Genomic DNA, 18,218 nt, shown 5'->3' on the forward strand with positions numbered 1-18,218 from the left:
CATCCCATTTCCCCTTTGCCCCATGCCACCTCACCCACAAGTTCCCAGTTTTTGCCCTGCAATCTTGTCTACTTTCCCTCTCCAGGCAGATGACTATATGATTTTCTTTGGGTTCTTATTTAGCTTCTCTAGGATCAGAAATTATATGCTCAATGTCCTTTATTTATTGCTAGAAACCGATTATGAGTGAGTACATCCCATGTTCCTCTTTTTGGGTCTGGGATACCTCACTCAGGATAGTGTTTTTTATTTGCATCCATTTGCACGCAAAATTCGAGAAGTCATTGTTTTTTACCGCTGAGTAGTACTCTAATATGTATATATTCCACACGTTCTTCATCCATTCCTCCATTGAAGAGCATCTAGGTTGTTTCCAGGTTTTGGCTATTACAAACAATGCTGCTATGAACATAGTTGAACAGATACTTTTGTCATTTGATGGGGCATCTCTTGGGTATATTCCCAAGAGTGGTATTACTGGGTCTTGGGGTAGGTTGATCCCATATTTCCTGAGAAATCGCCACACTGATTTCCAAAGTGGTTGCACAAGTTTGCATTCCTACCAGCAATGAATGAGTGTGCCCCTTTCTCCACAACCTCTCCAGCAAAGGCTATCATTGGTGTTTTTGATTTTAGCCATTCTGACAGGTGTAAGATGGTATCTCAAAGTTGTTTTAATTTGCATTTCCCTTATCGCTAAGGAGGTTGAGCATGACCTTAAGTGTCTTTTGGCCATTTGAATTTCTTCTGTTGAGAATTCTCTGTTCAGATCAGTGCCCCATTTTTTTATTGGGTTCATTAGCATTTTAAAGTCTAGTTTCTTGAGTTAATCTTGTATCCTGCTACATTGCTGAAAGTGTTTGTGAGTTGTAGAAGTTTGATGGTAGAATTTTTGGGGTCGCTTATGTAAATTATCATATCATCAGCAAACAGTGAGAGTTTGACTTCTTCTTTTCCAATTTGTATTCCCTTGATCTCCCTTTGGTGTCTTATTGCTCTATCTAGGACCTCAAGAACTATACTGAATAGGTATGGAGAGAGTAGACAACCTTGACTTGTTCCTGATTTCAGTGGAATCACTGGGAGTTTCTCTCCATTTAGTTTGATGTTGGCTTGCTGTATATTGCCTTAATTATGTTTAGGTATGTTCCTTGTATCCCGGCTCTCTCCAAGACCTTTATCATGAAAGGATGTTGTATTTTGTCAAATGCTTTTTCAGCATCTAATGAGATGATCATGTGGTTTTTATTTTTCATCTTGTTTATATGGTGGATTATGTTGACAGATTTTTGTATATTGAACCATTCCTGCATCTGTGGGATGAAGCTGACTTGGTCATGGTGGATGATGCTTCTGATGTGTTCTTGAATTTGATTTGTTAGTATTTTATTTAGTATTTTTGCATCAATGTTCATGAGTGAGATTGGTCTGTAATTCTTTTTCTTAGTATTGTCTTCCTGTGGTTTGCGTATCAGGATAATTGTAGCCTCATAAAAAGAGTTTGGCAATGTTTATTCTGTTTCTATTGTGTGGAATAATTTGAGGAGTATTGGCATTTGTTCCTCTGTCAAACTCTTTATGAGGTTACAGTTACCCTGATACCCAGTCCACACAAAGATGAAACTAAGTGATCCCCAAAACTCTAGGGAACTCCTACAGCTGACAAATACCTTCAGTGATGTGGCAAGATACAAGATCAATCCAAAAAAAAAACCCAACAAACCAAAAACCAGTAACCCTCCTATATACAAATGATAAAGAAGCTGAGAAAGAAAGCAGAAAAACATCACCTTTTACAATAGCCACAAATAACATAAAATATCTTGGGGTAACACTAACCAAGGAAGTGAAAGACCTATTTGACAAGAGCTTTAAGTCTTTGAAGAAAGACATTGAAGATTCCAGAAAATGGAAAGATACATGCTCTTGAATAGGTAGAATCAACAGTAAAAATAGCAATCCTACCAAAAGCAATCTATAGATTCAATGCAATCCCCATAAAAATCCCAACACAATTTTTCACAAAACTTAAAAGAATAATTTTCAACTTCAAATGGAAAAACAAAAAAAAACCAGAATAGCCAAAACAATCTTGTATAGTAAAAGAATTTCTGGGGGCATCACCATCCCTGACATCAAGCTTTTTTATAGAGCTACAGCAATGAAAACAGCTTGGTATTGGCATAAAAATAGAGAGGTTGACCAATGGAATAAAATCAAAGACCTGGATATTAATCCACACACCTATGAACACCTGATTTTCAGCAAAGAAGCTAAAATTAAACAATGGAAAAAAGAAAGCATATTAAACAAATGCTGCTGTCATAACTGGTGTCAACATGTAGAAGAATAAAAATAGATCCATATCTATCCCCACACACAAAATTCAAGTTCAAATGAATTAAAGACCTTAATATAAATCCGGGGGCTGGTGAGATGGCTCAGCAGTTAAGAGTACAGGCTGCTCTTCCAGAGGTCCTGAGTTCAATTCCCAGCAACCACATGATGGCTCACAACCATCTATAATGAGATCTGGCTCCCTCTTCTGGCCTGTAGGCAAACATCCAGACAGAATGCTGTATACATAATAAATAAATAAATCTTTAAGAAAAAGAAACGTATATATCTTTATATATATTTTCCAATCACACTGAATGTGATAGAAGAGAAAGTGGGAAGTAGTCTTCAATGCATGGGCAAAGGATAGAATGGCTAGCATTTATTTATCAGTGATGTACAAAGGGATAAAAGTTATGTGACAAAATTACCAGTTACTACTAAGGTATAGCCATCATGTTGATTGACACCTATAATCCTGGGATACATGTGTGTATAAGGGTAGGCCAGGATTTAAAGTGAGTTTGTCTTAAAAGGAAAATAAAACACCAATATAGTAAACAATAATTCAAAGGCCTTAAGAGCTTAGATTGTAGTTCAAATATACAGTGATCCCTCAGAATTCATGGGAACTAATTTTAGGAGCCCTCAAACTTTTGGATGCTCTGAATCTGCTGTGAACATGGAGCATTGTTTGAATAGAGAAAAACATCCTCTCATATGCTCAAGCATATTCCCTGTTAGCTAATTTATCTAAGCCCAATGCTGCCTGCACACCATTCTATTGTGGAATGTTTTAGTCTTTTAGCTTTTAGGGGACCTGCCACCCAGCTCCCAAATATATCTCACACAGAGGCATTTCTTAATTATAAATGCCTGGCCTTAACTTGGCTTGTTTCTAACCAAGATTTTCTTAACATATTATTCTGTTCACTTTTGCTTCTGGAATGTTATCTTTTCCACTTCTGTATGTCTTACTTTCCTTCTTGCTCTGTGGCTGGCTGTGTTGCTGGGTGGCTGGCCCTGATGTTCTTCTCACCTTGTTCTCTTGCTGCTCCTTTTTGCTTGCTCCTCCCAGATTTCTTCTTCTATTTTTAAAATAGTTTTTCAAGACAGGGTTTCTCTGTAGCTTTGGAACCTATCTTGGAACTTGCCCTTATAGACCAGGCTGGCTTCGAATTCACAGAGATCCACCTGCTTCTGTCTCCTGAGCGCTGGGACTAAAGGTGTGTGTCACCACTGCCATGCTCTACTTCTATTTTTACTCTGCCTGCTAGGCTCACCTATCCTTGTTTCTGCCTCGCTATTGGCCATTCAGTTCTTTATTAGTCCATCAGGTGTTTTAGACAGTCACTGTAACACAGCTTCTAAAGATAAAGGGGCCACTAAAGAGTCAAGTGAAAAGGATTGTGGCAGGGATAAGACTTGGATGAGACACAGTGCGTCAAGTGGAAGCAGCAGCATCAGTTCTCGATCCAGCTCAACTTCCAGTTCAGGCTTCAGTACCAGCAAAGGTTTAAGCAGTGGCTCTAGCTCATCCTCTGCATCCAGCCACTCCAGAAGCTCCAGCACATACTGAAACTCCAGTTCTAGTAGCTCCTCTGGCTCCCCCAGTCATTCTTGGTGCAGGAATGACAACAGGTGGTGTTCCTGCTCCAAATCCAAACTATGTAAAAGAGATGAAAAGGAGAGGAAAAGGCAGAGGTCTGTGAAGAATTTTGTTGGGATTTTGATGGGCATTGCTTTGAATCTGTAGATTGCTTTTGGTAATATTGTCATTTTTACTATGTTAATTCTACCTACCCAAGAGCATGCGAGATTTTTCCACTTTCTAGCGTCACATTCAATTTCTTCAAAGATCTAAAGTTCTTGTCATACAAGTCTTCCACTTGTTTGCTTAGAGTTACTCTGAGATATTTTATGCTATTTGTGGCTATTGTGAAGGGTAATGTTTCTCTGTTTTCTTCCTCAGTCCATTTGTCATGTGTAAAGGAGAGCTACTGATTTTTTTTAGTTAATCTTGAATCCTGCTACAGTACTGAAAGTGTTTATGAGTTATAGAAGTTCCTTGGTAGAATTTTTGGGATTGCTTATGTAAACTATCATACCATCAGCAAATAGTGAGAGTTAGACTTCTTCCTTTCTGATTTGTATTCCCTTGAACTCCTTTTGTTGTCTTATTGCTCTAGCTAGAACCTCAAGAACTATATTGAATAGATATGGAGAGAGTGTACAACCTTAGACACAAACTCTTAAAGAAGCCAATTCTTTTGTCAGCTTTCTGTGGCTCTAAATGGATATTTGAGCCCCAAATTGGTATGCCAAAATATTGTGGAATATTTTACTCTTTTGGCTTAATGGTACCCTGAAACATATCTTTGGAAGCTGGTTGCAGCAATGCATTGGATTTTAGGAGAAGAAAAAGAAGAGAATTATGGAGTCACTCATATCTTACGCACCACAAAAACATTTTCTTGTCCTTGATTTGGATTAAAGTTATAAGAATTGTAATTTAATCAATTGTGTGTCCATTGATCATACTAGAATTATGGCATTAATCCATTAATATTTGCTACCTCTTCTGTTCACAATTAAAATGTTACTGGATGGAAAAATGTTAGAGCTCATCTGAGAGGAATTTGGCATGATGCTAATGAGTCCTTAGGTTTAATGCAATTACTAAGGCAAATTTGTATTTTGATGTAGCTAAAATGGTTGAAGACGTCCTGGATGTATTTAAAAGGGTCATTCCATCTTGGTCATCCTTTACTCCCTTATTAGGAGGAATTGCAGCCATAGGAACATGTGATAGGCATTTTTTTTGCTTGCATGTGATTATCAAGTTACTTGTGAACTCTCATTGTAAATTGTCAGTGCTGCATGGAATCAGTCTCTGCACCCTCCCTTGAAATTTTCCAAAGCCTAGTCATCAAGACAGAGCAGATCTTTTTGCCACCAGCCAATCTAAGACAGAACACGCATGGTAGAATGTGTGTACAGATAAGTCTGAAAGGTAGAAAAAGACAATCTAAGACAGGCGCAGTTATGTCTCCTGTGGCAGAAGCACAGGCATTAAAAAATTAAAAAACTGGATATTGTGGGAGCCCACAGTGACTCCATTGCATCTTGCCTTAATGTCAGAGAATTCAAGGTTGTCCTTGCTCCTCAAGGACAAATAACAGGATGTTTGGCTAAAGGTTTGGTTACTAGATGTTTTCCTTCTCAAGGCTAAATAACAGGATGTTTTGTCTAAGCCATGATTACTAAATATTTTGAGAATTAAGGAAGTAATCAAGCTTGTTTGTTCCTTGAACCTTGTTAAGGAAGTCTTTTGCTCCCCCTTTGCTTTGGGTATAAAAAGGTTATGAGAAATAAATTCAGGACTGCTGCAGTATTCACTGAGAGCTTTCCCGATTCTGTCTTCTGACTTTGTTTCTTTCTTTATTAATCTGCACTCTCCTATTTAGTTGCTGTTCTATAGGTCAGTTGGCTCTGACAGGGTTCACTCTTTTCTGCTGCCCTGAAGAGGTACAGAGCCTGATCTCCTGATTGTTGCAGTTTGTGGGGGCAGAGATAGTTCTTCTATGATTATTAACCCAGGGTGAACTCTCCCCTTTATCTTAGGCATTAATGGGTGAGAGTGGGGCATGGGAATATCTCCCCAGCCCATGCAGCCATGTGGCAAGTAAGGGGTTGGGCTAGGTCTCTGATGCTCATATTTTCACCTGTGCTCTTATCAACAGGGTTGCCTCTGCTTTTTGTAGGCTGTTAGCCATTCTTACTGGTGTAAAATGAAGTCTCAATGTAGTTTAAATTTATATTTCCCTAATTGCTAAGGATGATGAATACTTCTGCGTAGTTCTTAGTCATTTTTATTGTTTCTTTTGGGAACTCTCTGTACAGATCCATGTTCAATTTTAAAACTTACTTGTTTTGTTTCTTTCCCCCTCTCTGTCTCTTTCTCTCTTTCTTTAGTTTTGGAGACAGGGTCTCTATATTATACCCATCTGTTCTGAACTCACCATGTAGACCAGGATGGCCTCAAACACATAAAATATTCCTAGCTATGCTTCTTAAGTACTAGGATTAAATGTTTCCAGGCCAGGGCTCTGTTTTCTTCTCTTTTTGTTTTTTCTTTATTTTTAAAACAATCTTTTTTCTTTTATAACCATTCCTCATGTAGGTGAGTCTTTTTCTATGTGTTACTTTCATTGGTTAATAAAGAAACTGCCTTGGCCCCTTTGATAGGACAGAAAATTAGGTAGGCAGAGTAAACAGAACAGAATGCTGGGAAGAAGGGGAGTGAATCAGTCGCCATGATTCTCTGACCCGAGATGGACACAGGTTAAGATCCTTCCCGGTAAGCCACCACCTCGTGGTGCTACATAGATTATTAGAAATGGGTTAAGCAAGTTATGAGAATTAGCCAATAAGAGGCTGAAACTATGGCCCAGGCAATGTTTAAATGAATACAGTTTGTGTGTTGTTATTTTGGGGCATAAGCTAGCCAGGCGGCTGGGAGCCTGGCAGGAATGCAGCCTGCAGCTCCTTCTACACATTCCCAGTTCCCTTTCCCTCCCTTCCTCCTCCTCCCCTCATTTTCCACCTACCCCACCCCCATTCTCTCCTCAGAGAGGGTAAGTCTACCCATGGGGAGTCAACAAAGTCTGGCACATCACTTTGAGGCAGGACCAAGGCCCACTCCCCTATATATTGGTTGAGCATGGTAACCCTCCAAAAAGAATGGGCTCCAAAAAGACAGGTCAGACATTAAGGATAAATTCTGGTCCCACTGCCAATGACCCCACAGACTACCCCAGCCACACAACTGTCACCCACATTTAGACAGCCTAGTTTGGGCCTATGCAGGTTCCCCTGCTCTCAGTTTGGAGTCAGTAAACTCCCACTCACTCAGTCCAGCTATTTTTATAGGCTTCCCCATCACAGTTTTGCTCCTTTGCTGACTACATTTGGTATCTAACATTGGGGCATGTATATCCAAGCATAGGGCTTGTGAGCAGTTGGTGTGTTCTCAGTAGGAGAATAGGTACAAATGAGAGCCTCAGATTGGGCTCAGTAACTTTCCAGAAGTGGGGCAGGTAGACTTGATTACCTGCTGGTGCCTATGTGCATAGGGCTTAGCTCTCAAGGATCCAAATGGAACGGTGCTGTGGGTCAATGGTCTTGTACCGTGTATAGATTTAACTCTTGTACTTTTTTAGTAAAATGCTGATTGGCCAGTATCCAGGCAGGGAGTATAGGTGGGGTGACCAGAACAGGAGAAAACTTCTAAATGGTTTACACAGTGTTTAAAAATATATGTAGACTTGGAAGATAAAAGACAAAAGGATAAAGTCCCTAAACAACAAAAAAAAGAAAGTAGTTGGGTGTTGTGACACAAAGCTTTAATCTCAACACTTGGGAGACAGAGGCAGGCAGATCTCTGTGAGTTCAAGTACGGCCTGGTATGCAGAGTGAGGTCCAGGACAGACAAAGATACACAGAAAGCCCTGTCTCAAAAAGCCAAAAATTAAAAATAAAAATAAAAGAAATAGAAATTAAAATAAAGCCATGTAAAGATGGAAAATACACAGAGAATCTGGATACTGTATATAATTATGTTGTCTTTGAATTGCTTGAGAGCTGAGGAAGGAGTACTGGTGGCTAAAAGACATTTGAATATAAATGCTGCTGAATTAATCAAACATAAATATTTTGTAAATGCCTTGACTTCAAAATTGAAGTCAAAGTATATGTTACTTTGGGGAAGAGGTTTTACTTTTGTTTCCACAGGAGAGAGGCTGTGGATTCATTCCATGTTAAGAAAAATCAGGTTTGATCAAAGAAGACCCCCCTGAGAAATCTCCCATAGGAGCAGATGGCCCAGATGTCTGAGTTCTACATCCAGAACAGATTCAAGACTGTTGCATGAGATGATCAAGCCTCACAGGATACTCCAGTTACAACTTGATCATAGTTCTAAATTTTCTTTAGGACCCCATAAGATTATCAGTGCCAACAATCAGCAGGAAGTAGCCTGAAAAACTGTGCCCACATTCCAAAATAATGGACTATGGATATTTTCCTTTGTTTAGAATGTTGGTTACAAGTTGTTATGGATAATGGTCAGAAGAAAAGCTAAACAAAGAATATTAGATTCAGAGTTCTTGTTTAAAAAAGGGGGAAGTGTTGTGAGATAATAGTCTTTTATCCTGTTACTTGTACTATTTTTAATAAAATGATAATTGGCCAGTATCCAGGCAGGAAGCATTTAGGCAGGGCGATGAAGGCCAGTCATGAAGTAGAGGCATGGCAATGCGAACTGTGGGAAGAGGAAAGAAGATTAAGGGGATACAAATTGGAAAGGAAGAAGTCAAACTTTTGTTATTTGTGGATGATATGATAGTATACACAAGTACCCCAAAATCTCTACCAGAGAACTCCTATAGCTGAGCAGTACCTTCAGTGATGTGGCAGGATACAAGATCAACTGAAAAAAATCAATAGCTCTCCTATACACAAAAGTTAAAGAAGCTGAGAGGAAAATCAGAAAAACATCACCTTTCACAATAGCTACAAATAACATAAAATATCTTAGGGTAACACTATATCAAGAACTTTAAGTTTTTAAAGAAAGAAATTAAAGAAGATATCAGAAAATGGAAAGATCTCCCATGCTCTTGGATAGAAAGGATCAACATAGTAAAAATGGCAATCCATCCAAAAGCAATCTATAGATTCAATGCAATCTCAAGCAAAATCCCAATACAATTCTTCACAGACCTTGAAAGAAAAATAATCAACTTCATAAGGAAAAACAAAAAACCCAGAAGAGCCAAAATAATCCTGTATAATAAAGGAACTTCCAGAGGTATTACCATTTCTGATATCAAGCTCTATTGCAGAGCTACAGTAATTAAAATAGCTTGGTATTGGCATAAAAACAGAGATGTTGACCAATGGAAAGAAACTAAAGACCCGAATATTAATCCATACACCTACGAACACCGGATTTTTCATAAAGAAGTTAAAATTATACAATAGAAAAAAGAAAGCTTTTTCAACAAATATTGCTGGCATAACTGGATATCAACATGTAGAAGAATGAAAATAGATCCACAATCATCACCATGCATGAAACTCAGCCCAAATAGATTAAAGACCTCAATATAAATATAACCACAATGACCCTGGTAGAAGAAAAAGTGGGAATTAGTCTTCAATGCATAGGCACAGGAGACCACTTCCTATGTATAACCCCAGTAGCACAGATACTAAGAGCAACAATAAATAAATGGGATCTCCTGAAACTGAAAAGCTTCTGGAAAGCAAAGGACACAGTCAATAAGACAAAAGGCAGTCTACTGAAAGGTAAAAGTCCTTCACTAACCCCACATCAGACAAAAGACTAATCTCCAAAATTTATAAAAAACTCAAGAAATTAGACAGTACAATTCTAAATAATCCATTTAAAAATGAGGTACTATACTAAACAGAGAATTCTCAACAGAAGAATCTCAAATGATCAAAAGATACTTAAGGGAATGTTCAACTTCCTTTGCTATCAGGGAAATGCTAATAAAAAACTCTGAGATACCTGTCATAATGGTTAAGATCAAAACACTAATAATAGCTTATGCTGGAGAGGATGTGGAGGAAGGAGAGCACTTATCCATTGCTGGGGGAATGCAAACTTGTACAACCACTTTGGAAATCAGTACAGTGGTTTCTCAGAAAATTGGGAATCAACATACCTCAGGATCCAGCAATACCACCCTTGGCTATATACCCAAAAGATTCTCAATCATACTACAAAAGCATTTGTTCAACTATGTTTAAAGCAGCATTATTTGTAGTAGCCAGAACCTGGAAACAACCTAGATGCCCCTCAATGGAAGAATGGATAAAGAACATGTGGCACATCTACACATTAAGGTACTACTCAGTGGTAAAAAGCAATGACACCTTGAAATTTCCATGCAAATGGATGAAATTAGAAAACACTCTCCTGAGTGAGGTAACCCAGAACCAAAAAGATGAATATGGTATTTACTCACTAATAAGTGGATATTAGCTATAAACAAAGGACATTGAGCCTATATCTCATGGTCCTGGAGAAGCTTAAATAATAAGGTGAACCCAAAGACAAACATATATGGACCCATCTGGAGGTTTGGAGACAGACCGGGTTGCCTGACAGGAATTGGAGTATGGGAGCAGGGGTGGTTAGAGGGAGAGAGAGGGGGGAAGCAGAGTAGAGAAGGGGAGGGTTGGGGAGAACTTGATTGACTGGGATGGTCGAGATGGAAGGGGTACAGATGTGAGAGCAAGGAGAGAGCTATCTTGATTGGGGGAGTCATTATTGGGTAGGCAAGAAGTCTAGCTCTAGAGAAATTCCCAGGAATCCACAAAGATTGCTGCAGCTAAGATTGTAGGCAATAGTGGAGAGGGTGCCCAAACTGGCATTGCCCTGTATTCAGATGTTGATTATCTTAAATATCACCATAGAATCTTTGTTTAGCAACAGATGAAAACAGAGGCAGAGACCCACATCAGAGCACTGGACTGAGCTCTCAAGGTCCAGTGCAAGAGTAGAAGGAATGCGAATATGAGCAAGGAGTTCAAGACCATGAGGGATTCATCCACTGAAGCAGTTTACCTGAGCTAATTGGAGCTCACCAACTCCAATGAGACTGGGAAGGAACAAGCATAGAACCAAACTAGTCCCTCTGAATGAGGTTAACAGTTGTATGGCTGGGGCAGACTGAGGGGCCACTGGCAGTGGCACTGGGATTTGCCTCTGCCACATGTACTGGCCTTTTGGGATCCTATTCTCTTTGAATGTATACCTTGCTCAGCCTACAAATACCTGATTTTTGACAAAGAAGGAAAAAATAGAAAATAGGAAAAAGAAAGCATATTCAACAAATGGTGCTGGCATAACTGGATATCAACACAAAGAAGAATAAAAATAGCTCCATATCTATCACCATGCACAAAACTTAAGTCCAAATGGATTAAATACTTCAACATAAAGCCAATCACACTCAACCTCATAGAAGAGAAAGTAGAAGTACACTTGAATGCATTTGCACAGGAGATCACTTCCTAAATATAAACATAGTAACTCAGACACTAAGAGAAACAATAAACAAGTGTGACCTCATGAATCTGAGAAGCTTCCTAAAAACAATGGACATGGTCAACAAGAACAAATAGCAGCCTACAGAATGGGAAAATATCTTCACTAACCCCACATCAGACAGAGGCCTGATCTCTAAAATATAAAGAACTCAAGAAATGATCATCAAAAGAATAAATAATTCAATAAAAATGGAGTACAGACCTACACAGAGAACTCTCATCAGAGGAATCTAAAATGGCTGAAAGACACTTAAGGAAATGCTCAACATTCTTAGCCATTAGAGAAATGCAAATCAAAATAACTCTGAGATTTCATCTTACACCTGTTAGAATAGCCACGATACAAAACAAGATGGACAACTTATGTTGGAGAGGATGTGGGGTAAAGGGAACACTTCTGCATTGCTGGTGGGAGTGTAAATTGATACACCCAAGTTGTATATCAGTGTGACAGCTTCTCATAAAATTAGGAAATAACCTTCCTCAAGACCCAGCAATACCAGTTTTGAGTATATACCCAAAGGATGCTCAATCATACCACAAGGACATGTGCTCAGATATGTTCGTAGCAGCTTTGTTTGTCATAACCAGAACCAGGAAACAACCTAAATGACCCCTGAACAAAGAATGGATGAGAAAAATGTGGTACATTTACACAGTGGAGTACTACACAACAGAAAAATGACCTCTTATAATTTGCAGGCAAATAGATGGAGCTAGAAAGCATCATACTGAGTGAGATAACCCATACTCAAAATGACAAATATATGTACTCACTCATAAGTTGCTTTTATAATAAAGCAAAGAAAACCACTCATAATGGTTTTATTTCACAAGCTCAGAGAATCTAGACAATAATGAGGACCCTAAGACAGGCATACAAGGATATAATACACAAGAGAAGTAGAAAAAGACAAGATATCCTGAGTCAATTGGGAGAATGGGGATCTTGGGAGAAGGTAGAAGCAGAGGGGAGCAGATAAAAATGTATAGCTTAATAAAGTCTATAAAAAAGAGTTTGTTTTTGTGATCAAAAGGGAGAAGGCACAGTTTCAGCATATTTTTAGCAGCAGGAAGCCTTTGTTGAACTGGAAACAATAAGGGGAAGGGGAAACCAGATTGGTTTCTTCTCAAAGTTTATTATTATTGGTCATCAATTTCTGAAGACTTATGTTCTCAACTATGGTAGGGTCACCCTTTAAAGGAAAATCAGAGAAGGATGTGTTACATAAATGGCTCAGTGGATAAAAGCACTTGCTTCCAAAGCTGTTATGCTGGTTTAAATCCCAGATCCAACTTGGCGGAAGTAGAGAACCAACTCCTTCATGTCATCTAAGCTCCATATATGTGCAGTTGCATTTTCTCACCCATACACTGATGCATGCATGAATAAACACACATATTCTCATTCTCTCATGCACATATCCAAAATGCATTACTCTAAATTAAAAGTAAAGCTATGGCATTAGCATATTTTCTTATCTATCAACATAAGATTCCTTCAAATCAGTGCCCTTGTACTATTATAATTCATTCATTCATTCATTCACTCATTCATCCATGGGTGTCTAAGCCTTTTCTATGCGCTGGAACATCCCTAAAGAGCAGGAGGATTCTGTCCTCCCAAAGTCCTAGTTGAACTGCAACAGAAGTCAGATGTGAATCTAGAAGGTGAACTCAGGGATTGACTAGAACTTCTAAGGGTAAAAGGAAGACAATGAGAAAGGAGGGCTAGAGAGATGACCTAGTCTTTTATAGCACAAGCTGCTTTTCCAGAAGACATGAGTTCAGTTCCCAGTACCTATGTGAAAAGGCTTCCCAAAATTACCTATTTCCAGCTCCAGGAGACTTCATATGGTCCCTAAGCATCCATTAATCAACTTGGCATCTTTTTTCTGAGTATCAACATGTAGAGCCCATGTGCTCCAGTGTCCAGGCCCTTAGTCAACTGTTCTGATGGGTTTATGTGACTTAATAGGAAAGCCAGGGAGCCCTAGGGGACAGACAGGGGCCATAGAACCTCCTGATGACTCCTTGTCATCAGGGATTAAGTCTAGCAAATTCTCTCCCGTAGGCAAGTAGTAACAGATGGTGTTGACCTCAGCTGTCTTTTCCTCATGTCAGGGCTGTGTTCATATTTGAGGCTACCTTATCAATATGACAACATCCATTAACAATGTGTGCAATTACTGTAAAAGAGACACAGAAAATACAGTGTATATAGTAATGTAGGAAGTCCTTCTGTATATGTGTTGTTTCTATTGGTTAATGAGTAAAGAAGCTGCATTGACCCATGACAGAGCAGAGTAGAGCTAGGCAGGGAAAACTAAATTGAATGCTGGGAGAAAGTAGGTGGAGTCAGTGAGACACCATGTAGCTGCCTGCAGGAGACTGGAACCTTGCTGGTAAGCCACAGTCATGTGGAGATACACAGATTAATAGAAATGGGTTAATTTAAGATGTAAGAGCTAGCCGATAAGAAACTAGAGCAAATAGACCAAGAAGTGATTTAATTAATACAGTTTCTGTGTGGTTATTTTGGTTCTGGGCAGCCGGGAACAAATAAGCAGGCTTTCACCTACAGTACGTTTGTCTCACAGGCCATGTGTAACAGACAAGCTGCTTGTGTACAACCATGTATCCAGGCTCTTCACCTTGGATGACTTCTCAGGTATATGTGAAGCAGGAGCAGCTCCTGACCTAATCTCGAGCATCGGCATCTTGAGGAGATGTCTGTTCTATGGAGTGAAAACAAGCAGAGAGTTAGATTTTATTCTAGAACTAAACTACCCACCTCTGAAGATTTTCTGCCAAATTCCAGGACTCCAAAGCTCACCTGCTGGACAGGAAGTCATGTGTTTGATGGCATGCTGCTATCACTACTCAAGAAAGGCAAAGTTCAGGGCTTCTTTTTTAACCTTGCAAAAGATCCTGCATCTAATACAGGGCTTTCTCTGTTTAGAGACTCACTGATTTCAAACAGCTTTAGCATCTGTCTCTCATCATATCCCATTGCACTCTTTAGAGCAGAAATCCATTTGGGGATTGGCCTTAGGTCCTGGGTATGAGTAACAATGGTCTTATATGGAGAAAGTTAGAGACCTAAATTTCTAATCCAGGTCTTCCAAACACACCTGTCCCTTCCAGCCGTAGTTCCAGCAAGCTCTTGCTCACTACCCTCTATCAGTCTGATCTGCATCTGAAAGCATTCACCTGGGAGACCTGGAGAGATGGCTCAGTGGTTAAGAGCTCTGATAGCTCTTGTTAGAGGACCCAAGTTCTGTTTTTAGCATACCCATGACATCTCATAACCCAGCTATAATTCCATTTCCAGGCTATCCAATAACCTTTTCTGGCTTCTGTGGGCACTGAGTATACTGTGATTCAGAGATACACATGCAGTAAACATAACTATACACATGAAAAGAATGAATGAAAGAAAGAAAGCAAAGAAATGAAGAACAAAAGAAAGCAGCAACCTGCATTTTAAGAAATACCTCACTATGGTCTGCTCTTAACTATGCAAAACAGAGCATTGTAAACCAATAGAATAGTTCTGTTTCAACTTACCTTTAACCCATAATCTTCCCTTTCCTAGATCATTCTGTGACTCACCTTTTGAATTTGGGGAGTCTTGTCTCATCTTAGTCACCATCAAACACCTTGGAAGACTGGGCCATATTATGATCCAGTCTGCTCATAGCTGGATGACAGGCCCACTCTGGTCTCTTGCGTGAGATTTCTGTGCACATAAGTGCTGAGGACTGTTTGTGGGTGCTTCTCAAAGAAGTTAAAGATGAAGTCTTATTCCATCCTATCTTTAGGACCTCTTTAAACATCATTGCCTTGGAGGGCATTGGCCCAGGTTCAGCAGTGTGCATCAGTACAGCTAGAGGGATACAGCACTCTTTGGTGCAATGCAGGCAGTGGGTCAGTGAGGTCTACACCCGGCTCCAGATCCTATGCCTATATGATCAGGCTCTGCAGCTCAAACCACACATGACAAAAACTTATTCTCTCACACCACACAAGAGACCCACCACGCCTGAGTGCTGAGGTCCTTCAGTGTCTGACTGTGAGTCCTCTTCTGCCTGGTTCTAAGGACAGTAATTGTAGGCAGATGTTAGGAAGACCAACACTGGTTGAAAGAGGCCTTTGCAAGGGTCAGAGGTCCCACAGAGGGCCATCTTCTTGCTGTTATCTGCACAGCTCTACTTCCCAAGGCAACCATTACAAGCAACAATTCTAACCCCATGGAGATTGAGATTGAGGATAGTATCCTTAAAGCTTGCACATGAATGCCAGAATACAACCTACCTGTGAGGGAATAAATCGTCAAAGCCTCTCAGAAAGTGACAGGTTGTCTTTCCCTCTGAACATGACCACTGACACATGACCCTATGATTTTGTGATCTGCAAATGAATGACTGCCTCTCAAAGAGACCCACTCAGCCTGAATGTTATTTCTGTGTAATTTCTGTCCCCTCATGACTAGAATTGCCTACAGAGAGAGAGAGTTAGGGCTTAGACTCTTAGCCAGTCTTTGGTATTGACACAGACCCACCAAACAGATACCTAGACTGGTCATGTTATCCTGATCTAGCACAGCACATGCAGTCTGGTCCAGTATTGAGCTAGAATGGGTTGGGGGGGGACTTCTCTCTAGACAGGTTCAAGGTGATGATGACAGGGAACATCTTAGACTCAGGCTCAGCACACACATGAGAGTCCAGTGGGGGTGTTATGTGTGTTGTGCCAGTGATGGATCAAAGACTTGTGTATGCTATATGAGTACTCTTCTACTAATCCGTACCCCAGCTCTGGTTTGGATCTGCTCAACTAAGGTAAGTGAACAGATGTTAGAACCTTCTGTGAACCAGGAGTTCCCTATTTCTTTGCAGGTATCACACATGTCTTCATTCATTATGCTCCATATGTTCAGGTGATCTGATCATATCCTTATCAGATAATATGTGTATTCAGGAACAAACTTCAACCTCTTATGCAATGTTGCCTCTCACTCACATGTACAGTACTCTTGGTTTATCAATGGAGAGCCCCAGATGTCCTGACAAGGGTTTTTTATCCCTAAAATCATTACTAATTATTTCCCTTGTCTAGAACTCAGCCATTGGCATCAATAGGATCATCGTGAAGAATATTACAGGTCTTGGAAAGTGGATCCCTGAAATGACAGCATTGAGCTTTGGGTAAAGCCTGGTTTTATAAATAGATATGGAAATTAATTCTCAGTTTGTGTCATGGGCACAAAGAAATCCCAACCTCTTAAGAGATTCCAACTATGAGTCTTCCTCTTCTTCTTTCATTTCTGGTTTTTCTTAGCTCACTTTAGCCTGGCATTGGGATGTGAAGTGGGGCGTTCTCCCAGGAGGAAGGAACTTCTCAGGCAGAGAGACTTAAGATCAGATAGATTTTTCATTCTGTCACTAACTCATGAATTCCTGTCCCCCAATTCCTTTGATGATCTCTATGACCCAGAAGGAACACCCAGAACCTTGAGCCCTGCTCATGTTCTTTTACCCCAAATGCTCCTAGATCCTGTTTTGTCTCAGCTGGTTATTGGCTTCTGCTTTGTTTCCAATGTAGCTAGAGGGGTCATGTGATAAATGTGCCTGCGAGGCCTGTCCTGAGTCAGGATGAAACTTATGTTTTGATGATGCTGTTTCGTTAAATCTTCACAGTGTTTGTTGTTGATATCAGTGTCCCTTAAATCATTATCTGGGAAGTGGGAAATGTGACACCAAGGGTAGATGTCCTTGAACTGTACCCTGGCTCTGACTGGACACCAGTATGTGTGATAAGCATGGCAAACAAAGGGGGACACTCACTTGGAGAATAGGGAACTTCCTCTGGAATTTCCTTGTGGAGGAGGAGGACTTAACAGTTTGAATCAATGTCCTAGTTAATATTACCTGTCACCCTTATACTTCCCAATATCACCTCAGGGGAAAACAAAGTTTTGAGGCACAGGCCACACTACTCAGAACAGGTGAATGACCTGCCTGCCAGCTGAAACGCAATACTCCCTAGATTCCGATCCCACTGAGTAAGCTGTCCCAGATCATCAACTGCACTGCTGTCAATCCCTGTCCTTATTTCTGGCTGACTTCCATTGCTCAGGCTCTCCATATCAATCAGAAGAAGAAGCGCAGGCCACAGCATTAAGAGCAAAGACACCCTGCTACATCAAAGGCAAAGCTAACTGCCAGATGTAGAGCTCCCAACCTCAATAGAGCCTCAATACTGCATCAGAGTAAAGAGTTGGGAAAAGATTTTTTTGCAATCAAACTGCCTAAGAAGCAATCTGGTTTAGAGTCTGTAATATTTAAAAATTAGACTTCAAACCAAAATTAATCAAAAGAGATAACAAAGGACATTTCATATTCATCAAAGAACAAACCCCCCAAGATGATATCTCAATATTCTGAATATCTATGCTGCAAATACAAGAGCACCTACATTTATAAAAGTGTAGTTGGTAAAGCTCAAATCACATATTGAACTCCATGCATTAATAGTAGGAGACTTCAACACCCCACTCTCACCAATGGATACATTGTCCAGACAGTAAATAAACAGAGAAATAAAAAAATTAACAAATATTATGACTAAAGTGAACTTAACAGGTATGTATAGAACATTTCACCCAAATACAAAAGAATAAACTTTTTTTCTCAGCATCTCATGAAACATTATCCAAAATTGGCCATATACTT

At 39.8% G+C, this 18,218-nt stretch overlaps 1 protein-coding gene across 1 annotated transcript in view; it reads right to left on the reverse strand.

The window, feature by feature from the left end:
- The window catches only part of LOC130868763 (pregnancy-specific glycoprotein 22-like), a 163,508-nt gene extending 145,877 nt beyond the window's left edge, over nucleotides 1-17,631 (reverse strand). The window contains exon 1 of the mRNA XM_057760825.1: nucleotides 17,505-17,631. Within this exon, the coding sequence (XP_057616808.1) occupies nucleotides 17,505-17,631 (127 nt within the window). The remainder of the gene's footprint in view (nucleotides 1-17,504) is intronic.
- Nucleotides 17,632-18,218: the final 587 nt, after the last annotated feature.

Source organism: Chionomys nivalis, chromosome 2 (assembly GCF_950005125.1).
Source record: "Chionomys nivalis chromosome 2, mChiNiv1.1, whole genome shotgun sequence".
Taxonomy (NCBI): domain Eukaryota; kingdom Metazoa; phylum Chordata; class Mammalia; order Rodentia; family Cricetidae; genus Chionomys; species Chionomys nivalis.